This window comes from Gadus morhua, chromosome 10 (assembly GCF_902167405.1).
Source record: "Gadus morhua chromosome 10, gadMor3.0, whole genome shotgun sequence".
NCBI classification, from domain to species: domain Eukaryota; kingdom Metazoa; phylum Chordata; class Actinopteri; order Gadiformes; family Gadidae; genus Gadus; species Gadus morhua.
In genome coordinates, this window is record NC_044057.1 from 6,931,624 (window position 1) to 6,955,204 (window position 23,581).

At 45.7% G+C, this 23,581-nt stretch overlaps 1 protein-coding gene across 1 annotated transcript; it reads left to right on the forward strand.

The window, feature by feature from the left end:
• The first annotated feature begins 6,183 nt into the window (after positions 1-6,183).
• scyl1 (SCY1-like, kinase-like 1) lies at positions 6,184-22,810 on the forward strand. Its single transcript, XM_030368405.1, has 18 exons — positions 6,184-6,383; positions 7,040-7,180; positions 8,735-8,857; positions 9,089-9,318; positions 10,053-10,143; positions 10,467-10,622; positions 11,184-11,342; positions 13,165-13,272; positions 14,000-14,113; positions 15,138-15,293; positions 15,560-15,748; positions 16,862-16,937; positions 18,310-18,504; positions 18,653-18,804; positions 18,911-19,000; positions 19,914-20,264; positions 20,467-20,545; positions 21,234-22,810. Exons 1-18 carry the CDS (start codon positions 6,276-6,278, stop codon positions 21,359-21,361), a joined length of 2,646 nt encoding a protein of 881 aa, XP_030224265.1. The 5' UTR covers positions 6,184-6,275; the 3' UTR covers positions 21,362-22,810.
• Positions 22,811-23,581: the final 771 nt, after the last annotated feature.

Genomic DNA, 23,581 nt, shown 5'->3' on the forward strand with positions numbered 1-23,581 from the left:
GTCAAACTAGACGTCCTGGTATAGCAGGAGATCAGTGGTTTTCCTTGATTGGTAACATGTCCCTTTTTATCATGGCATTTGAATGTCCAATATGTTGCATTTGGGTTCTCTGGGGAGGGGCTGCTTCTTTGTGACTCTTGCAGATAGTTCTGTCCAACGCCCCCCCCACCCACAAAGCGAATCCTTCCGTCGCCCACGACTACTAAGGAGGAATGCCTTCACGGTCAGGCCTGTGGTATTTAAATGTCTTAAGAGGCAGTTGTGCATTTCATCCAATTGTATCTATTGAAGGTCATTGATAGTACTCTGTTGTGATGTTGGCAGTAATGTTGTTGTAGCTCTGTACTGGTAAATGGTGGGTGGGATGTTTGTTTGGGATGGGCGCTTTTCCTTTTTTGTTTCCCCTTGCATTTGCAGTGTGCTGTCCTGTGCTTTCCAATACTCGAGACCACCAGGCGCTCTCCTGAGTTATTGTATGTAAAGGTTTTACTTGCGCTTCATACTTCTCGTACGGCCACCAAATGTGTTTGAATACTTTTTAACATTCCTTTTAAAGCTAATTCCGTCATACTTCCTTTTGCAATTAGTTACAATGCCTTGTATTGATAATACAATGAGTGAACTATATGTAAAAGATTTATTTTAATATTGCGTAATAAATACATAGCTTGTTGTGAATGAATACTGTTTTGGTATGCATCTGTTTTTTGGGGGGGGGGGGGGGGGGGGGGTACTGGCCTATTGGGGGAGCTTTTCTTGTGCTTTTCCAGGTATGACTAAAGCTGGGAACTTTGTAGCGCACGGATGTGACCCGGGCTCCAAGGCGGCTTATTCAAAGTGGAAAATGATGGCAGATAAGTTGAATCCATCAAATGATGATATCTACAAGGCAGAAGTCGAATATCCCAGATGGGACGCATTACAGTATATGCTTCACCCCATAATTGGTCTTGATTGAAAACGTCTGCAAAAGGAAAGTAAAAGTCGCACTGCTGTGCATTCTTAGAAGCAATTCTCTTGTGATAACGAAGATTTGATGGAACTTCATTGATTGACTTTATCTGAAGTAAAGCATTCCATGTTTAGGTAAGGATAACAATTGTCAGTTCTATTGCACTGTGAGGGGGGTGGCCGGGGTGTTGCCTGTTTGCCTTTTTGATCTTACAGAATTGCCCCAGGAGGAAATAAATCGACCTAGGAGACCTACCTGCCCCTTGAGTTTGGCCCGACATACAAAATGAAAAGCACCAGGAAATGGAAAGGTTGTCTTTATCTATTTAGCTACCTGCTAGTCCTCAGCTACTTGCCCATGCGCTACTGTGCAAGTGGCAGGTTAGACCGTTGTTGAGCTGTTTCTTAGCGTGCAACTGTACGAATTATTCCAAATTTAAAGTGGCTGGGGAACACTGTGCAACGCACAGCTGAATTTGGCTTGATTTGCAGCGCAAATGTGCTGCTTGGTCTGTTGTGGTTTGCATTGTCTGGGCGTATCCCTGCACCTTTCTCTTTACAGACGTCTGTGGGTGATTGGGTCATGCACGAGTGAAGTCTTCTCACCTGGAGCACGTAGTAAGGTGTCGGTTCTAACTTTCAACAACCTTTTAGTATGGTAGACTGATACATTGAGCATCCTGAACTGGCCTTGTTAACCGAAACTCTTAAATGACATACAATGCTTTACTGGCATATTCCTCTTTGGCCTCAAGGCCCTTTTGCTTTGCATCTTAAAACGTAAGATGATTAGAACTCTACATCTTTGAGTCTTGTGTGGTGGGTGTGTTGTGTAGGTCACCTTCTGTTTCAGAGCGCTCTCGTCTATCCACTCCAATCTCGCCATCCCCTGAATGCAAAGCCATCTGTGAAGCTGTCGACCAAATGTGTGTGACGCCTGAATGAAGTACCAACACCCCCGTGCTTGAGCTTAAACCAACCTGAACGTCCGACCTTCTGCAGCAGCTCCCCTCTCTCCATGTGTTTTGTATGCCTGTGTTCTTCCCTGTTGGTTCCTCAGGTTAAATGACTCTAGCATTAATTCTGGGCGGGCATCTGGGCTGGCCTAACCATGTGGAACACTGACTCCAGTAACACTCAGATCAAGAGCACCAAACTTGGCTCGCAAATTCGGCATCTCTTCCGTGTCATTGGTTTAAGTTAAGTAAAATTGGTTCCCTTGATTTGTGTTCTTGACATGGCTTTAATGTGTTGTCTTAGCCATTGCATGCTCCTCATTTCTGCATAACATCAATGTAATCGTCTGCAGTAGGAATGGTCTGGGTTTTGGGGAGGGGCAACACTTTCTCTCTCCTTTTCAGATTTCTCTCCACTCAACCTTAAATCACTACTGAGCAAGGCGCCTTAACGTCCGCAAGGGAGTCGTGGGAAGATTTTGAGTGTGGGGTCCACCAGCCTATAGCATAAGGCCGTAATTGACTCGAGGAGTTGCACAATGCTGAGCAGGAGTAGCCTGCAGTGAGATGAGTTGTAAGTCAGTCCAGTTAATGACATTTTCTAAAATAATCCATTCTGGCTGAGCATTTGGGGAAAATATTTCGGGGGGGTGGGGGGGGGGCATAATTGTCCCTTTTTTCTTTCCAATACAGCCTCACCTAACCTCATCTACCAACACGAATGACCGGTTTGAATCTGGCTTGGGTGCGGAGTGAGATTTGTGAGAATGTGGAAGTAGGAAGTAATTGTCTGCGACACAGGGTTGTAAAAGTGATAACTTGGACAAATGTGGAATTGTAAGGTGTGCATCCAATGCAGTGTTTCTGGGGAGAACCGGGGGGGGAAACCAGTGTTCTTCTTCTAGTTTCAGCCTGGCGTCGAGCGAACGTTCCCCGCTGGTGACAGATAGTAGATATGACCAGATGGTCGGGGGTTTTCTTTTCCTGGGGGAACAAACTCTTTGCAGGCTGTTCCTCCAGGTTTTGCTTTTAACCCTTGTCAGCAAAAAAAAAAGCAAAAGACTCTGGTGGTGGCACTCCTGATGATCAGGACGGGGTTCAACTCCCTGCGGTGTCTTGCTTTCTACTTGCTGTGATAAAAAGCTAGTTTGCATTCATTCGGTATGATGAATAGATTAAGTAAGGTCGTAAACAACGAGTCGGAATGGGTAAACTTTAAAACATTTAGCTGTAAATGCTGCCATCCATAATATTGAAATAAATATCTGGGAAGGAAATGCTTCAGAATCTGGTAGTTGAATTTAATTAGTTCACAGGAGTCTTCAATCGCAGAGCTGTTTGAGTGTCTGCCCCCTAAATCCAATAAAGAAATGAATGAGGCATGATTTAAATAAAATAAAGTACTGTACTAGGACTAATGTATTACTAAGATTTTGGTGTTTCATTTTGACAGAGTATAATATTTTGATTAAATACAAATGGAATCGTCCCTACACGGTAGACAAATTTGAATTGGTATGCGTCTCACTAGAACTGTTGACGTCGGTATCATTACCTTAACAGGGTTGTAAAGGGTTGGCTCATCAATGCTTCCAAGAGGGTGTGTGTGACGGTAACCTTTTTAATTTACGGGCCTTTTCCACCTGACATGTCATGAGAGGCAGAAGTTGGACCTTTAATTGAAATGATTAACTTAACCTTAAGTAAAGGTTTTCAAGTTAATAATTTGTCCCTTCTGTTAAAGAAAATAAAAATTCTGACGATGTATAACTCCCCAACCCATCAACCAAGAATGTTTTTCTGTGCGACCTCACCTGCTGAGGCTCCTGATCTCCAGGTGGGGGCTGGTTGAACCGCCCTCTTCGAACACCATTCTCCCGGTCTTCACACCGCTGTCTGCCTGGTCCCCTGGATGTCCCTGGTGCTGCTCCGTGATACGTCCCCTGCTGAGCCTCCAATCCTGGTCATCGATTCGTCTCATACTGGTGTTCCGGCCCTGTGACCGGTGTCTTGAGTGCTGAGCCCCCACCGGTCGATATGCTTACTGTCCTTGGACTCCATCTGGACTCTTTAGAAGTCTCATAATTCTTACGCCCTGCTATCAAGTTACGCGAGTGTTATGTTGTATTTGTATTGGCTCTGAAGTACTTCGAGGCTGTAATAAAATACTATACAGGTCCTTCTCAAAAAATTAGCATATTGTGATAAAGTTCATTTTTTTCTGTAATGTACTGATAAACATTAGACTTTCATCTATTTTAGATTCATTACACACAACTGAAGTAGTTCAAGCCTTTTATTTTAATGATTTTGGCAAAAAAGTCAAGAAAACCCAAAAATCCCTATCAAAAATTTGGCATATTTCATCCGACCAATAAAAGAAGTGTTTTTAATACAAAAAGTCAACCTTCAAATAATAATGTTCAGTTATGCACTCAATACTTGGTCGGGAATCCTTTGGCAGAAATGACTGCTTCAATGCGGCGTGGCATGGAGGCAATCAGCCTGTGGCACGGAGGCAATCAGCCTGTGGCACTGCTGAGGTCTTATGGAGGCCCAGGATGCTTTGATAGCGGCCTTAAGCTCATCCAGAGTGTTGGGTCTTGCGTCTCTCAACTTTCTCTTCACAATATCCCACAGATTCTCTATGGGGTTCAGGTCAGGAGAGTTGGCAGGCCAATTGAGCACAGTAATACCATGGTCAGTAAACCATTTACCAGTGGTTTTGGCACTGTGAGCAGGTGCCAGGTCGTGCTGAAAAATGAAATCTTCATCTCCATAAAGCTTTTCAGCAGATGGAAGCATGAAGTGCTCCAAAATCTCCTGGTAGCTAGCTGCATTGACCCTGCCCTTGATAAAACACAGTGGACCAACACCAGCAGCTGACATGGCAACCCAGACCATCGCTGACTGTGGGTACTTGACACTGGACTTCAGGCATTTCCTTCTCCCCAGTCTTCCTCCAGACCCTGGCACCTTGATTTCCGAATGACATGCAAAATTTGCTTTCATCCGAAAAAGTACTTTGGACCACTGAGCAACAGTCCAGTACTGCTTCTCTGTAGCCCAGGTCAGGCGCTTCTGCCGCTGTTTCTGGTTCAAAAGTGGCTTGACCTGGGGAATGCGGCACCTGTAGCCCATTTTCTGCACACGCCTGTGCACGGTGGCTCTGGATGTTTCTACTCCAGACTCAGTCCACTGCTTCCGCAGGTCCCCCAAGGTCTGGAATCGGCCCTTCTCCACAATCTTCCTCAGGGTCCGGTCACCTCTTCTCGTCGTGCAGCGTTTTCTGCCACACTTTTTCCTTCCCAGAGACTTCCCACTGAGGTGCCTTGATACGGCACTCTGGGAACAGCCTATTCGTTCAGAAATGTCTTTCTGTGTCTTACCCTCTTGCTTGAGGGTGTCAATGATGGCCTTCTGGACAGCAGTCAGGTCGGCAGTCTTACCCATGATTGGGGTTTTGAGTAATGAACCAGGCTGGGAGTTTTTAAAAGCCTCAGGAATCTTTTGCAGGTTTTTAGAGTTAATTCGTTGATTCAGATGATTAGGTTAATAGCTTGTTTAGAGAACCTTTTCATGATATGCTAATTTTTTGAGATATGAATTTTGGGTTTTCATGAGCTGTATGCCAAAATCATCAGTATTAAAACAATAAAAGACCTGAAATATTTCAGTTGGTGTGCAATGAATCTAAAATATATGAAAGTTTAATTTTTATCATTACATTATGGAAAAGAATGAACTTTATCACAATATGCTAATTTTTTTGAGAAGGACCTGTACAAGAGTACCTTGTTGCCCTTGGAAAATCATTCTTGGATCGGCTTAGCTCAGGAGGTAGAGCAGTTGTCTTGTTTCCGATAGGTTGCTAGTTCGATTCCCAGCTCCTCTTAGCTGAGCGTTGATGTGTCTGTGAGCAAGACACTTAACCCTAACTGCTGACAAGCTGGCTGTCAATGTGTGTATTAATTTATGTAAGTCACTTTGGATTAAAGCGTCTGCTAAATGCCCTAATTGTTATTGGTATTCTGTAAAATTCAATATATAGGTCTAGACTGGATGATGAATACAGCGGTGTATACCATGCTGCTAAATAGTAGGAGGTATGATTGCATCATTTAAGAAATAGCTGCTAATGTACTTCAGATTTGTGACTTGACATTCTAATTCAATTGGGCACACCGTTCTGTTCAAACTAGGTTGGAACACTTCCAAGCTGAGTTTGACGGGTAATATTATGTATGCGGAACCAAATTCGTCGGGGAACGTTTCCACGGACCCGCACTTTTGCAACACAGCTGGTCGCCTGCCTCAAATTTTCTATGCGGTTGTGTTAGGGCGCTTGATGCTTTTTGAAGAGCAGAGATGTGGTCCTTTTTTGCAAGGGATCCAGTCAAAGACTTTGCTTATGAAATTCTACCAGACACCCACGAATCGTCCGGACTATGGACGCTTCATCGGGGTAAACGAAAGGTAAAGCATAGTGTGTCGCTGTTAGATGCCGTCTAGCTAGCTACTCTAGCGGTAGCCCGTTCCTCTTGCGGAGGCCTTTCTGCTCTACAACGTTCCTCTTGTGTCATGGCTCTACGTTATCTGCACAGTTTTTCCCATAGTTTGGTGCCAAGGAATATCCATTTTTAGTCATACTGGCACGATGTGAGCCGTAGATGAGAGCCGTTTGGTGGTCTGTCAACACCCCAGCAGAGTTTTTGTTTATGCCAACGGGTGGACAGGACACGTATGAGCCGCCACGTCACACGCTGTCATCGTTAGATTAAACGAATTGCATGAAACGGTAGCTATCTTAAGATCGTGACTTGTGTGCCTTTTTTTTTTAATATTGATATTAATTACGTCTACCACCATTTCTCAGGGGTGTCAATCACGCAGTCGCATTGATTGGCCCCTATGTGGGCGCCTTAAGCAAAGCGAGCATCACTGCTGTGGTCCTTTTCTCAGAAAACTATTTTGACATGTATTCACCCAATGTCAATAAAATGTATGCCCTGTACTAACCTTTTTGATTCTAAACTTGTGATCTTCTATCCATGCTTGACTGGTACATTGAGCGTTTGCTTTGCAGTCTCATGTGCCATCTTCATACCCCTGTAATGGTCTTGTGTTTCTAGACGAATGGAGAGCCAGTGTCCTTGTTTGTGTACGAGGTCGCCCTAGGAACCGACCAGCAGACCCAGCTCGCTAAGGCAGCCTTCAAACGCATGAAGACCCTCCGCCACCCCAACATCCTGGCCTATGTCGATGGGTTGGAGGTGTGTGTCTGATGTATTTTACCAAGTCAAACTCAACGCTACAAAACACCCACATATTCTTATAACTGGAGACGTTACAATAATCTGTCTTTTAAGTATCCATCATTTTTTTCTTTCTCTACATATTGCTCAGATAGAGCCATATGTAACTGGAGACATTTACATATAGGGTTAATGTCTGGTAGTGTGCAAATAGGATCATCTTTGGATGTTAAGGGTGGTCAAGAACCTAGACTAGGATATAATAGTCCTTCCCTCATAACTGTACAATCATGATGGAAAATACATGTTTTCAACGCGGAATATTTTCAATATTTATTGGGTGTCAGACTTCTCAATGCTAGGTCCTTCCTATTCGGAGAGACTGTCAGTTATGTTCCACTCTTGAAGAGGAACTAGTTCAACCACAACTGTTAGCGTGAAGTTCAAGTGCAAGACTGATGTTGAACCCTGCAGTCCCCTCAGATAAGTCGGGAGACATCAACTTGTCATCATAGGTGTTCTACAGGGCGAAGGACACACAGTTTTGTTACATCGAAAACAATTCACAAAGAATGATGTCATCAATTCTGAATGAATGTGGTTGATAACGCGGCACCGAGAATTGAATCTCAGCAGGATAAATACTTTATAATAATTTTGTCGGAGCCACGGAGACACTGCATCTTGTGGCTGTGGAGCTCCTTCCATTCATTATGGCAGTCTTCCGCAGCCGTACAAATGTTTTTACGTTACGATCATCATACGCAATGTTTGAGGATCCTGCTGGAGCCAAGGGGTAAAGACTGGCACTTAAACTAGTACTTACTATTTAGTTGTCTAGCATCGTATCCTAGCTGTCTCTGTTTTATACTGGGATAGATTAACTTAGCGTCTCTTAGTGCTTGGCATTTGGTTCTATGAACATCCTTACTGTACCGACAGCGGTATATTGTTTCACCTTCTTCTGACAAATGGACTTATGATGCTATCCATTTGTATGGTACGCCCGCCCGTACGAGTCGTAAGGTGTAAATAGTTACCCCATCTTTCTTGGTATTACACGGAGGAATGCCCCCTTTTGGTCAGTGCCACTCGTAGTTCTGAAAGTAGAGCGAGTTCAGTGAGGCTGACCGTACGGCTCGACAAAAGAAATGCCCATAAAGAGAATTATTTTCTTTGTATTTGTATCACGTTGGTCGCTTTAATTTCGATTTTAAATGCTCTTACACACTTCATTACATTGCTACTTTATTCTGGTCACCAATTTATGCATTGTACGGTCTTGCTGTGCGTGCAATACAATGTTAAGTTGTGTTGTTTGTACTCAAGCTGGTTTGCTAAAGAGGCTAATGTAGCTAACAATGACTAGCCAATGACATGACACAATCACGAAGACAAACAGGAACGCAGGAGAGCAGGTCGGAGAGCATTTGTCCATACAAATGGATAGCACCATTATTATAAGTCGCTTTGGATAAAAGCATCTGCTAAATGCCCTAAGTATAAAATGTAAATGTAATGAGCCTCAAATATGTGCCTCTGGTGAACGGTATTTCCACGGTTGGCCTGCAGACGGAGAAGTGCCTATACCTGGTGACGGAGCAGGTGACCCCGCTGGCCGTCCACCTGAAGGCCCAGGCAGAGAAGGGCGGGTCGGGGGAGCTGGAAGTGTCCTGGGGCCTCCACCAGATCGTGGTGAGGAGACTGACCCTTGCTTATTTATTCTCTGTTTTCACTTCTGTTTTATGTCTGTCACATGCACACACACACAATCTCAATGATTGCTTTTGCAATCATTGAGGTTGATTTAAAACAAAAATAATAATATAAAATAAAAAAAAGCACTGAGCTTCTTGGTCAACGACTGCCACCTTCAGTTCTCTGCCAAGTCGGTTCATTTGGATGTGACACCCCCCCCCTCCCCAGAAAGCGCTGAGCTTCTTGGTCAACGACTGCCACCTGCTCCACAACAACCTGGGCATGTGGGCCGTGTTCGTTGACCGTGCCGGAGAGTGGAAGCTGGGAGCCTTGGACCACGTTGCCTCGGAAACGGGGGACCCCAGCGGGGCCACTCTGCCGCCGCCGAAGGCCGTCTACCCAGACATGGAGAAGTACGACCCCCCCGAGACCCCCGGCAGCAGCGGCACAGAGAAATGGTGAGATGGAAGAAAATGTTTTTGTAACGGGTAAATCCATGGGGTCATTTGAGCGGCACAAAACAATTAGGCAGTTTGGACGTAGCTCTAGGGAATAGTTGTGTGTTTCTCTATGGAGATTTCAATGGTCTGGAGAGACTGGTGGATTCTGAACCTTTATTTGGGCAGAGAAATTAAGCAGACAGAGCAGCAGGTCCTGAATGGTCTATTGCCCTGGTGATGGTGCTTGTGTTTGGTTACCAAAGGTATGGTGAAACACTAAGGGATATTTCTGCCCACCAAATCACCACTGCAGCACGACTAGGGCTGGGTAAAAAAAAACAATTTAATCGATTTTGGATCGATTTCCAAAATCCTGCAGTGATGGAATGTTGTAGTTCAAGTACACTTTCACTTGCAATTCCTTTCTAATTTCAAAATTGCACTTTTGAGACTTGAGGCAGTTTTGTTTACAGCTCAAATTTCATCTGTCCAATTTACAAGTTTGCACTTAAAACCTGTTGTTTAAGGTAAAGAGAAAAAATAAAGTACATTTGTATTTTGTAACACGGTTAAAAAAGTATTTAAGAGCAGATTGAATCGAATCGTGATTAATCGATTCAGAACCTTATGAATCAAATCGATTTAGGAAATTGGCCACGATACCCAGCCCTCGCCACGACGGGTTATGTGTTCTACATTCTTTGCCAATGGGCTGTGGTACTTGAAGAGCTGAAGAGCCTTGTTGTTTGCAGGGCTGGGGAGGTGTGGCGACTGGGCTGCCTGATCTGGGAGGTCTTCAACGGACCGCTGCCGCGCGCCGCCTCGCTACGCACTATAGGAAAGGTACGGAAACGGAATTCTTCAAGAATTAGTAGTAATACTTTTTGTCTCTTCAGGTCATACAGTATTAACCTACAAATGAGCATATTTAAATAGGTTCACACCCAAATGGGAAAAACTGTGCGGAAAATCGCCTTTGCCTTTTCCATTAAAGGGTGTGACTGGCTATGACTAAAACGCACCTCAAGGCTAGTTACTAAACCAAGCCTCATGCTTCACATTATTCTTCGCACCTTGCTTTACTTAAAGCAAAATGTATCCTCTTCGATCAAGAGGTTTTTTTATGTGAGAGAACTTGTTTTTCATTATTACCTTTGTACCCCCAGGTCCCCAAGCTCCTGGTCCCCCACTACTGTGAGCTGGTGGGGGCCAACCCCCGGGCGCGGCCCAACCCCGCCCGCTTCCTCCAGAACTGCCGGGCGGCCGGCGGCTTCCTGAGCAATAGCTTCGTGGAGAGCAACCTCTTCCTGGAGGAGATCCAGGTACACACACACACGCAGCGAGAAGCACACACACACAGCCGGTCGCACACACGCAGCGAGACGCATGCACGCAGCCAGACGACACACACAGCCAGACGTACACACGCAGCCAGACGCATGCAGCCAGACAGACACACGCAGCCAGACGCACGCCGTAGTCAGAAGCACACACGCCGCCAGACGCACACACGCCGCCAGACGCACGCAGCCAGACAGACGCACGCAGCCAGACGCACGCAGCCAGACGCACGCCGCAGTCAGAAGCACACACGCAGCGAGACACACACTCGCAGTGAGACACACATGCAGAATGTGACTGCATGTGACTGTTCATAACACAAAAGGGAAGTTGAAGGAGAGTTATTACTATTTATTGGTGATGTTGATATAATGTCAAGATGGAAGAGGCAAGGTGGAAGTCTTTCCAAAAAAAAGCATGACAATCAATCCATGTCGTTGTTTACAGTTTGAATGAATGCAATGTCCGTCGTTGAAGGTGGTTAAGGTCATACTTGGGTTGGGTGTGTGACTGTTTCTGATCTTTTGTGTGTTTGTGTTCAGATCAAGGAGCAGGCGGAGAAGCAGCAGTTCTTCCAGGACCTGAGCGAAAACCTGGACTCTTTCCCGGAGGACTTCTGCAAACACAAGGTCCTGCCCCAGCTGCTCACCGCCTTCGAGTTCGGGAACGCGGGCGCCGTGGTCCTCACGCCCCTCTTCAAGGTAACGCCGCGTTTAATCACTAAGTTCGTTGTCTCTGAGTCGATAACATCAGATCCTGTGTAAAAGTAGGGGTTGGCGATAAAACGTTACCATTATTTTCAGGCATGTTCACGATCCACTATCTTATTACGTTTATTTTTCATGCTTAGCAAATTACATTATAACCAAAATAATTTCCTTATTTAAAAAAATCTGTCCTGAGATATATGTGATTGACAGGCTAGGTGGATTCACAAATCAATTGGATAAGAGATGCCCTGATTGGTCAGAAATGAGGCGGGAGCAGTCTCAAAGCCAAACCGTCTCATACAGCCGGTTTATAAGAGCAGGCGACTAGAAACAGATATTCTTAGATTTCCCACACTCGTAACCGACGAGGCCCCTTTTTAACATCTGACATAAATGATGGCTTTTAGTTCCTCCCATATATCGTGCCCACAGCCCTTTCTAATATGTCTACATCCATTGAGTTGGGCTTACAGAGGCTATTAACCATGGGTATGAGAAAATAATTATATTTATTGTTTTATTATATGTTGGATCAAATGAGAGCTATACAACAGGGGGAACGGCTTAACTCAGAAGGTGGAGCAGGTTGACTACTACTTGTAACCGGAAGGTTGCTACGTTTTGCACGCGGACACGAGCGTACACAAAGAAAACCCGACAGGCAGGGATTGCACAACCCACTCTCTCTTGTGAAAATGATTCTTTCCGTCGGTACTCGCTGCATTCTCGCTTCTCTGCTCACATAAATGGTGCTAGATAGCACACTAAAATGCATTATTCGCGTGTATTTTACATTTGTGGCCCCATTCTCTCGTTCTGTCGTGTTCGGATGTGAAAAGCGTTCCTAGTCGGGCAGAATTGAGTTCGGCGTCGCCCCAGAGGCCGGTAGCTCTTTGAGTTCATAGATGTTTTATACTAATACTGCGCCCCGCCAATAGACAGCTGTAGGAAAAGGTAACCTCCATAACATAAAGGTGTAGGTGAACCCACTGTTTCAGCAAACAATTCACACAATGTGTTGAGTGTTACGACCCACGGCAGCTTTGTGGTACTCTTTTAGTACCGTTGTTGTGTATGAGCGTGATAATGGGCAATGTTATATCTGAATGCACCACCCCCCGTGGCGTTATACTATAGGTGTCAGAGAAGCCTAACCCTCACTGGAACGCAGAGGCCAGAGATAATCCGCTGCTCAGATGGAGCATCCCCATCCCACACACGTTGCTTTATGCTTTAGGGGTCCGGGAAGCCTGACCCTTATTGAACAAATTGAGATTTGGTTGAGGAAACCGATTTGGATATCTGCTATATAACTTTTAACTGATGGACTGCACTGTAGCACAATACTAACATCTCTGTAAACCCAGATTTTTACGACATTTGATTCTTCACCTCTAAACCATCTGAATTCGTACTATCGCACACCCCTAACGGCAAGTGCCCTCTTCATCTCAACCACCGAGAACAATACGGCACAAACAAGAACAGAACATGGTGCTATTGTTATCGGACGGTCCGCACAACGCCTACAAAGGCCTTCTGTAGGAAAAAGAGGAACTGATTCATTTTGTCGGCAGTTCTTTGTTCCATGGAGAAGAAAGACATCTATTTTCAAGTACAAAGTCCATCAAAGACCCTTTTGCAGCAATTGATGCAGAGAAATCCTTAAACAATAGGAAGCTGTACATGGTCAAATTCTATCTGATGTAAATGTCCCGTAGTGTCCCAGTATTCCCAGATTGAGAAATCCAAAAAATGGGTGAATGTCTTTTCCCTGACTTCCTCTGTGTGTCTCTGTCTCGTCCTCTGCCAGGTGGGAAAGTTCCTCTCAACGGAGGAGTACCAGCAGAAGATCATTCCAGTCATCGTGAAGATGTTCTCCTCCACCGACCGGGCCATGAGGATACGACTGCTGCAGCAGGTACAGCATATCCCTTCACCCCCAGCACAGCGAACCAGGGCAGACCAAACTACCCCAGGGGCTAGGGCTGTGCGGTAGAGGTATGCATCTGGTATTGCACTCACAGTAAAACCACAGTATTAAACCTACATTATCCAATGTAGGTTTCCTACACAGATGCATACGTGATTTCAAGCCAAGAAAGAATCCTTTGTACAAAAAGTGTTTTTATTGTTTCTGTTTTCATCCGTACATCATTTTGTTTTACACCAGTCCTACTAAATAGTGTAACTACTTAATGTATACTTTTGTATATAGCCATACACTAACTTGCACACATAATGTAATCGACTGCACTGTATTACTGTTGACCTTGTTGACCTAAAAGTACCATTACAGTTGAGGCCCGCGAAACCTCTCCGGTAGGGCTGGGCAATATATCGATATTTGAAATATATAGATATTTTTTCGAACAAGACGCTGTCGTGAACATCGATATAATTAAATTTGTGTTGAAAGTACAGCACATTTGTTCCAAATAACAGCAGTTTCGAACCGTGCCTGCCGCCTGCTATTTCGTTACTCAGCTTATCTCTCTCCCGCTCTGCCTCCGGCTCACACACACTCTGCCCAGGCCTGGCCTCCCTTCCACTCAAGTATTGTCTCCTCCTTTCTCCTCCCTCCTCCTCGGTATAAAGGGACTGAAGTGTGCCTTGTGTCTCCTGCTCCCCGTCCCTGTCCCCGTCAGATGGAGCAGTTTATTCAGTACCTGAACGAGGCCGCTGTCAACTCTCAGATCTTCCCCCACGTGGTCCACGGCTTCACGGACACCAACCCCGCCATCCGGGAGCAGACCGTCAAGGTAGGACACGCATAGCTAAGGGGATGGAGCACAGGGCATGGAGCACGGGGCATGGAGCACGGGGCATGGAGCACGGGGCATGGAACACAGGGCATGGAACACAGGGCATGGAACACAGGGCATGGAACACAGGGCATGGAACACGGGGCATGGAACACAGGGCATGTGTTGTAACGTTAACTTGTATCGCAAGATAGGTGCATTCTTATTTGGAGGAATATAAGCTCCTCGGGGCTTCCGTAGTTTCGAGTTTGACTTCCTGCTATCACCAGTTGTTGTGTACCGTGATATGTGCCATACATATAAAGTTATTAATGGTGACTACGCCTCGAGCATTCTTTCTTTGCAACTCGGCCGCCCGCCTGTATTGGCCAGAAGTTACCACAGAATGGAACGCAGGGCATGGGACACAGGGCATCACACTTTTATTAATTTTGCACAACCTGCAAAAAAAGGTTTGCTGCCATTGCCAACCCATTGTGCGGCAAAACAATCACATTTCTTGACAACTGCCTGGAGTTTTTCCCGTCACTCTGCATACTACGTCATCCGGATCATTGGTCTGATTGGTTGAAGGACTATCCAATTGTGTACTGACTGAGTCATTTGAACTATGCTCGTTTATCAAGGCTCTTGTGCTGAAAAAAATGACAGCAGCCTCCCCAGACCAACGTGGTTTTGCAATAGCCAGGCTAATTGTTCTATTCATTGACTTAGTTTTTTGTAAAATAATATCACACGGTAAGACAGCTTTTATACAGTTTTGTATGTTGTCTGCTATTGGATCATACCAACAATACACAGCCTTCCATCATGTTCAGTGGATTCGGTGAGCAGGTGGCTGGCTTATCACGGCTTTCGTTTAGGAGCTATTACATCTTAATCATTCCTTTTATCTAAACTTGATGAAAGCGCCCCACCTCAACAGTATATATGCTACTCTATCTTCTGTATTGCAACGTGTGTGTGTGTGTGTGTCTGACTGTGTGTCTGTCCTTGTCCGTGTGTCCACCTCCCCCACCAGTCAATGCTGCTGCTGGCCCCCAAGCTGAACGAGGCCAACCTGAACCAGGAGCTGATGCGGCACTTTGCACGGCTGCAGGCCCGGGATGAGCAGGGGCCGATCCGCTGCAACACTACCGTCTGCCTCGGCAAGATCGCCCCCTACCTCAACCCCGCGGTAAGGCACACTGACGGTAGACACGCTCAGCGATGGAGTGAGGATGTGTTTCACACGAGGATGCTGCTCGTGTGAAACACATTGGGTTCTGATCCGATCCACTCCGACCCTGCTGAAAAACAAGCCACAAAGCAAAGGACGCAAGCCGAGACGGCTACCAGATATTAATAAAATAATGTATACATGTATTAAAAACCAAAACTCAACAAAGATGTGGTAGCATCGTCAACTATTAGCATCTGTGTGTGTGTGTGTGTGTCCCGCAGACCCGGCAGCGGGTGCTGATCTCGGCCTTCTCCCGGGCCACTAAGGACCCCTTCCCGGCCTCACGCTCGGCCGGCGTTCTGGGCTTCGCCGCCACCAACAGCTACTACAGCCTGGCGGAGAGCGCCGCGCGCATCCTGCCCATGCTCTGCACGCTGACCGTGGACCCCGAGAAGAACGTTCGCGAGCAGGTGAGGGGCCACGCCCGCACAGGGGCAGTCTTTACATTCAGGCCGTTCAGCCAACGATTTTTTTCCAAAAGCGACTTACAATAAGTCAATTAGTCAGAAGAAGGCAAGGCAACTTTATTTATATTGAACTTTTCATACGCGAGACAGACTCAAAGTGCTTCACATTGAATCATACTCATACAACCAAAGGAAATGATGAAATAAACTGGATAAGTAAAAACAAAACAAAGGCAAAGTTAAAAAGAAAGAAGGAGAAACAACAATATGGCACTGTCGGTACAGTAAGGATGTTCATAGAACCAAGTGCCAAGCACTACCTAGGTAGGATAGCTAGGTTAAGATGCTACACAACTCAGTACTAAGTACTGGTAAGTCCGACACACAATAAGTGCGTTCATTAAGTGCCAGGATGCACAACCTACAATAAATAAGAGGGGTGGGAGGGGGTGGCTATGCAGAGTTCAGGTTAACTCTGGAGAGTTGAGCCTGTAATGGCTAAAACTTGTCATTGTTTTACCACTTCTTGTGAGTTCCGGTGTTTGCTTTGTTGAACGCGTGAAAATAGAGTCCATGAGACGTGGCTATAATGAACTTGACTTTGTTTATTTCTAACATAAGATGTAAATTAAAGCATTGAAGTTTTGTCTTTGTTTCTTTGTTTGTTGGTTCAGCTCAGTTGTGTTTCCTCGCCACGGTCCCGTCAGGTTCACGACAGGTTCACGACAGGTTCACGTCATGTTCACGTTCTGCTCACGGTCAATAATGGTATTCGCAGGCCGGAACCCTCCACTCTCCTTGGCCTGGCACACCTTTATGCTATAGACAATTAGTGCCTTACCTATAGGGGGCACACACTCAGAAACAAATTACAATTTCCTAATTTGGGACAATTCAATACAAATAAGTTCACTAATAATAATTTTGTCGCACAAACTAAAATATTAAACTGAGTACTCAAAAAAGGTCTCAAATGGCTCCAACAGAGCCTTTGAATCGTTTTATTGCTTTTCTTCGTCTGAAGCAGATCTTCAACATCCCGTAGTTTGCCTTTTTCTCGATTATTTACTTTCTACTCCCTTCAGTATTTGTCTTTCTCTCGTCCTGCTCCGCCAGGCGTTCAAGACCATCAAGAGCTTCCTGACCAAGCTGGAGACGGTGTCAGAGGACCCCACCATGCTGGTGGAGCTAGGTGAGTACAGAGTGTAGCAATCGCTCAACCCTGGTGGAAGGAGGCGGCTGCATAGGAACACCATGTCACGCATCTAGACCTGCTTCTGTTCTGGAGCAATCAAAGCCTGGGGCCTAGAAGAAGGTCTCCAGTCATGGCCTCACTGGATGCTGAACACACTTTACCGGGGAGGACTAGGGCGGCATGTGGCTCAGGATGTAATGAGCCACATGACTGGTAACCGGAAGGTTGCTAGTTCAAACCCCGGCTCCTTCTATCTGATTGTCGAGGCGTCCCTGAGCAATACGCCTCACCCTGAAGGCTCGTGACGAGCTGGCTGTTGCCTGGTGTGGTTGACTGCGCCGTTGGTGTGTGAATGTGTGCATGAATGTGTGAATGTTCGGCAATATTGTAAAGCGTTTTGAACAAGGGGTATACGGTATAAACGGTATAGAAAGTAAAGCAGTGTTAATTTGCGCTACGGTATGGATTTTGACGTTACCTTGTGACCGGTAGACAGTGTTGTGTGTTACTCGTAACAAAGTAAGTAACACGTTAATACAGGAACCTAACTACTTTTTCATTTAAAAAGTTACGCGCAACTACTGAAAATATGGTAACGAAACATAGTTCCCTTTTCAATTCGGCGCAACGTTACTTTTCCAGGGACAGATTTGACAGCGATACTGCCTTCTCAGGCAGTATGCTATTGCGTGCTTGCACAATAGTCCCTTCACGAGCTCTCATTCCATACAATACGAGACAGACGCTGCTAGCGTGAAGCTGTCTCTCAAAATGCCAGCGGTGGAACGAGATAACAAACAACATCACCTGTGTAAGGACATGGTTCCCTTTCAAAATGTCGATAGAAAGGGCTTTAAAGAGATGCTCAAAACACCCGATCCCAGGTACGCGTTACCTGCCAGCACACACTTCAGCCAAATTGAGATGCCAAAACTATACGGAAAGGTCCGCAAGCAAGTGGAGAAAGAAATCCATACTATTAAACATTTGTGTTTTTCAGAGATGGACGTAACTTGAGAAAAGATTTTGCATTTTTTTTATGCAGTTTTGCTGCCTAACCAGTATTTTACCCCTTCAGTAGCCTTTATATTGAAATAAGAAGATACAAACTACCGTGATATAATACCTTTACCGTCTATGCCTCAAATCATACCGTGATATTCATTTTAGTCCATACCCTACACTACAGCCCTACTTTGAGTGGCCACTGGTTAGAAAATACGGGGTATAAATGCAGTCCATTTATTATTAACTCTAATAAGAATATAAAATTAAGAAAGTGATAGTAACAGCACCTCCAGGCCCTCTCAGGCTCTCTGTTATCTCGTGTGTCGGTCTCGCTCATTCTTCATGTTCCCGTGGGACGCAGAAAAGGACGTGACCTCGTCGGCGCACCCTGCGGGCGTGTCCTCGAGCTGGGCGGGCTGGGCGGTGACGGGCGTGTCCTCCCTCACCTCCAAGCTGATCCGGACCGCCCCCGGGGCGGAGGGGGGGGCCGCGGCGCCGGAGAACAGCGGCCTGACCCCCGGCCCGGCCAGCACCCCCGACGCAACGCCCGTCCCTGGTGGGTCAATGTTCACCTGAGTCAAACATGATTTGCTGTTAAATGTGATAATCGTTGAACTGCATCGTTGTTTCTGCAATAGCCAGAAGGTTTAGGTCCCATTGTGTTTGAGTTGTTCCTGTCCTTACTGCCTGCTTTCCGTCCACAGCCTCTGCAGCTGCTGCTCCACGAGCCCCTCTTTCTCACCCTAGCGCATTAAGCCACGCCCCCCAGACATCAGCCAATGAGGGAGCCAGTGACGGGGAGCAGGAGCCCATGGCGGACCGCTGGGACGAGGAGGAGGATTGGGGAAGCTTGGAAGTACGACGGGATTTGTTTTATGTTGTTTATGTCAATTTTTTGTGTTTAATTTTTTTGGAATGGTGAAACTTGATTTGCCTTGGACGCGGTCTCTATTTTGAATCAGGAGCCGGAGAAAGCCAACGCGGCCTCGGACGACTGGAGCACCGATTGGTCGGGAACGGCGGCGTCGAAAAAGAAGCCCGGGGGCAGCGGGGTATGCAGAGCGCCCGACGCCTCATTTTGTGCAGTGACCTCATCAAGGAGAGCCAAAGTCATAGTTAGGCATGGTGCTTGGGGTCAGACATTTCATGTTTTCCATGAAAACTCGCATTTCTATTCAACAGTTTTCAGCTGCGCTGGCAAGGGTTTTCTAATCGCCTTTTAGCCATTTTCTGTGCCATTATTGGGCGTCCAAATTTGGTCCACTGAAGGGGTTGTTTTGTAACGCCAGGCGACGAGTTGTTTTCGACGTCTACCGAACGTCTAATGTTATCGTCCGTGGGACCTCTGTTTGTGGGCGTCTTTTCAACATCAAATTCAGACTAATTTATACTAATATCATTTATTTAGACCAATTATGACCCAGAATAGACGGCAATCCGACGTCACAATGCGCAGTGGGATCATGTATACATTTCCTGCACCATTCTTAGGGGTCCAATTGACGTCCAAAAATATACCCAGTTCAAAGGTGAAATGTTGAATGTCAGTATGACGTCCAAGTTGGGTCATGGTTTGACATCCAAATAGTGGACCTAGTTTGGACGTCAAATAGATGTCCAGAATTGGTCATGGACCGACGGACCAGACATAGATATGATCTGCACGTCTATCCAACGTCCGATGTTTAGTGGGATTGGAATGGGCCTCTGTACGCCTATGTAGATATTCCATTAAAAATCATCCGTTTCCAGCTCGAATAGTCAGTTACCACATTAACAGTGACTAGACTGTATTTCTGATTCATTTAATGTTATCTTCATTGAAAAAAAACAAGTGCTTTTCTTAAAAAATAAAAGTGTGTTTCTAAGTGACTCCAAACTATTGAACGGTAGTGTGTTTTTGTAAGCAGATGACACAACGGCAAAATCACCAAACTTCTTCTTCTTCCTCTTCTTCCTCCTCAGATGGCTCGCCCTTCGGCGGCAGCCTCAAAGAAACCCGGTTCGGACTGGAGCGGCTCGGCTTGGGACGCCGACGACAGCTGGTCCAACGACCGGGGCGCCCAGAGCCCCCCCGCAGAGGACGCCTGGGGCGACGACTGGGGGGCCGAGCCCGCGGGTGACCAGCCCGCGGGGGGCGAGGAGGCAGGCGGCAGCGGGCAGACCGCCCCGCTGCCCGCAGGGGTGCGGCTCGCCAGCGAGTACGACTGGGACACGGGCCGGGGGGGCGGCACCGGGGCCGCCCCGACCCGGGGCGGCGGCCAGAGCGACCTGTTCGCCAGCGTGTCTCAGAGGAGCGCCGCGGCCCCCGCCACGGTGAGGGGGGGGGGGGGGGGGATGGTAACTGCCGCTACACTGAGGGCAGTCGGCTCAAAGTAGATCTCATGGAGTGTTTTGACTTCACACGTAACGAGCAGGACGTGTTTTTGCACCCACGCTGTAAAAAACTGAAAATGCAATTGGACCTTGAATCAATTATGGATTCTGTCTGTCTGTGTCTGTGTTTCCATCCTGGCAGGCTGGAGATGTGTGGGGTTCAGAGACGGTGGGGGAATGGGGGGCAGAGGAGAGCTGGGAGTCGGTGGATGGAGGTCAGGGTGAGTCTGAATTCTAAATTCAACTTTTAAGATGGCGTTTAGGAAACTGAAGGTTTAAAAACGGCCGTGAATTTGGTGATTTTCCACTATTGAAAAATGATTGGAATCGTTCATAAATTAAACTGATTACAGTTATTCACACATTTCATATAATTGCTTTACTTTTCATAGTAGCCCTCTTATTGTAGTGTGACGGTGGAGGCTGGTCCTCCCCGGGCCACACAATCCTGTAACGGACGCACTCCAAACCACTTGTGTCTGTCAAGGGTTTTCTGCTCATAGCCGATGGGCCGCCGATTTTAAAGATTTTTTTTTTTAAAACAACTAGTATTTATTTTCTTAAAATAATCGAATAATTTTCTTTAAATAATTTAAATAATTTGTGCATCCAGTCAAAGCTATCATGAACGCTGCGCAAAACCTCAGAACACCCACCCCTTGTCGGTGATTGGATGGAATAGAATTTATTTGTGTTTTCAGTGGTTGGTAGTACCATTTGTTTTGGTGTACGATCTCGGAGCACAGGCTGCCTACAGAGACGCAGCTTTTTGACAGCCTGCTTCAGGCGGGCAGCTAGCGGATCGTGAGGAAAGATCAGATGAATGTGATGGTTTATGTTTCGGCCTAGAATCGCTGATACAACCTTTAATATCTTGTTAATTAATGTGCTCTGTGGTCGACGTTTCAGCGGGTCTCAGCAAGGCCGAGCTGTCCAAGAAGAGGCGCGAGGAGAGGAAGAAGGAACTGGAGGCCAAGCGGGCCGAGAGGAAGGCGGCCAAAGGGCCTCTCAAGCTAGGCGCGCGCAAGCTGGACTGAACCCCGCGGTGACAAACACCCCCCCACCTTAGCAGGAGGGCAAGGCCCTGGGTGGGGCTGTACAACCATAGGACCCTGGCTCCGGGGGCAACGGTGCAGGCAGCAAGATGGACGGGGAGGCAACGGCCGTCCACCATGGAGGCTGCTCGCTGGTTGGGCTGGTACTGGGGGTACCCAGTGCATTGTCTTACTCTCTCAGTTGAGAAAGTATGAGAAGAATGCTCGAGTACCACCGCACCCATCTAAGGCCGTAAGAATTTTGTTGTTTGGTTGCTGGAGCAGCAAAATGAGGCGAGTCCATCGGTTTGGATGAAGGAAATGGTTAAACAACTAAAGCTTGCAATAGGAGTGAAAAATATCTACAAGTCCAAGATGTGCCTCTTGTGGCAAAATCCATGGTCAAGCTATCACAGAAACCTGCTCCCCTAACCAAATTTGTGGAAACCCACATTTTGACATGCAATTCTAAAAGGGACAGTTGTACAGTGAATGTACATATATCATCTTGTCCATTCACATCAAGCTGTTTTTAACCAGAGGATGGGTAGGAGGTGTGCATCTATACATTATAAGGTATAAAAGACTCCGTAAACATGTTTTGTAGATTGTTTTATGTATTAAATATATATACATAGAGAGAGCTATATAAACCTGCACACATGCAAAGATCAATGAATGTTTTCTATTCCACCGTCTAATCAGTACGATAGCTTCTGCTATAGGTAATTGAATTAATTGTCCTGAAATGTATCCTACTGTACATCTAGCCGCTGACTTCACGGACATCACTTAGACCTGTTCTAATACTGAAAAACAACAGTGAATGATGCAAGTCATCAGGATCTCTTGTCTTCCGGAATTAGACGCTCTCTTATTTTTATTTTTTTAAATGAAACTATGCCAATCATGTTTGGTAGTTTGTTTGCCAAATAAAAGATGTAAGACTTCTAACTGGTTGAATCACACCCATTCATCTGTGTAAAAGATAAAATATATAGATCGTCTTTGAAATGGAAGGCTTTCTGGTGATACATAAAACATTATGTATCACCAGAAGGTTAGGCGCAGGAGTATGAGGTGATATCAATGGTTTTATTGTGCCTTGTTCAATGCACTGATGTGTAAGGAATTTGTAAGTATTTCAATCATTTGCGCCTTGCCTATTTTGGAATATAATTTACTTGCCTTGTGTTTACAGTACATATGTATGGGTGCAGGTCAGATCCACAGCCACACTTTTGGTCCTAGGTGTTACGTAAGGAGTTAAATGCTCATGTAGATATTGTAGATATGGGATACTTGGTTAAGTGACCAAAGATTTGGGTACACTGTCATTTGAGTTTGTATTATACGGTGTGATGACAGTGCCCAGATGCATTGGGCTATATAGCGCAATCAAATGTTTATTATATGGGGTATTGTAAACTAAATAAAAAAAAAATACATTCATGTTTGTTTTTCTGACATTTGCTGATGTGATGGTTTGATGTTAGATTTTTTGGATGCAGCTCGTTGGAAAAACAATAACCTTTCTCCCAGACGTGAAGCATCAAAAAATATTAAGCGTATGGCTAGAGGTTGTCTAAAAAGTGCAAGCTGTGAAATGTCAACCTGTAGTAGAGCGTAACAGTGAACGCCGCGTTTTTTAACAGCTGGCCCCGGAAGTAAATTTCATATAGAGTGGCGAAGTCACGCCTCTTCCGGTAGAGGCCATGGGACCCATATAGAACACAATGACATCGAAAAATATGAATGGGTTTCAATGGAGAGAAAGTAATTTTTTTCTGGTCCCAGTTTTTATATGCCCCGGATTACACATATGTTTGGATTTAAATGATAATTTTTCATGCAAAGAAATCTAAACATTTTCATGAAGAAGTTTGATACTGATGGGTTTTTTTTTCCAAGGGAAGGATAAAAACATCGAAAGAGGTGCAAACCATTATAAGTTTGGGCATGTGGAGAGTTTCAATTATGCCGTTTGGGAGATTTTTGGTCTTGTCCAAGCCAGTCGCAGGGAGCGTGACGGCACATACGAGACATGTAGTCCTTCTCATTATGTTTTCGCTACATCCTTGGCTTTAACTGTACAATTGCACATTAAACGGTCAAACTCTTGACATGAAAAATTATCATTTAAATCGTCAAAAAACATATGTGTAATCCGAGGTATATAAAGACTGGGACCAGAAGATAATTACTTTCTCTCCGTCTCTCCAT

Bases quoted from the DNA above. Each gene is read 5' to 3' on its own strand.
- scyl1 (XM_030368405.1), top strand. From the start codon at position 6,276: ATGTGGTCCTTTTTTGCAAGGGATCCAGTCAAAGACTTTGCTTATGAA. The intron at 9,319-10,052 runs GTGAGATGGAAG...TGTTGTTTGCAG, and splicing joins AGCAGCGGCACAGAGAAATG to GGCTGGGGAGGTGTGGCGAC. The intron at 11,343-13,164 runs GTAACGCCGCGT...GTCCTCTGCCAG, and splicing joins TCCTCACGCCCCTCTTCAAG to GTGGGAAAGTTCCTCTCAAC.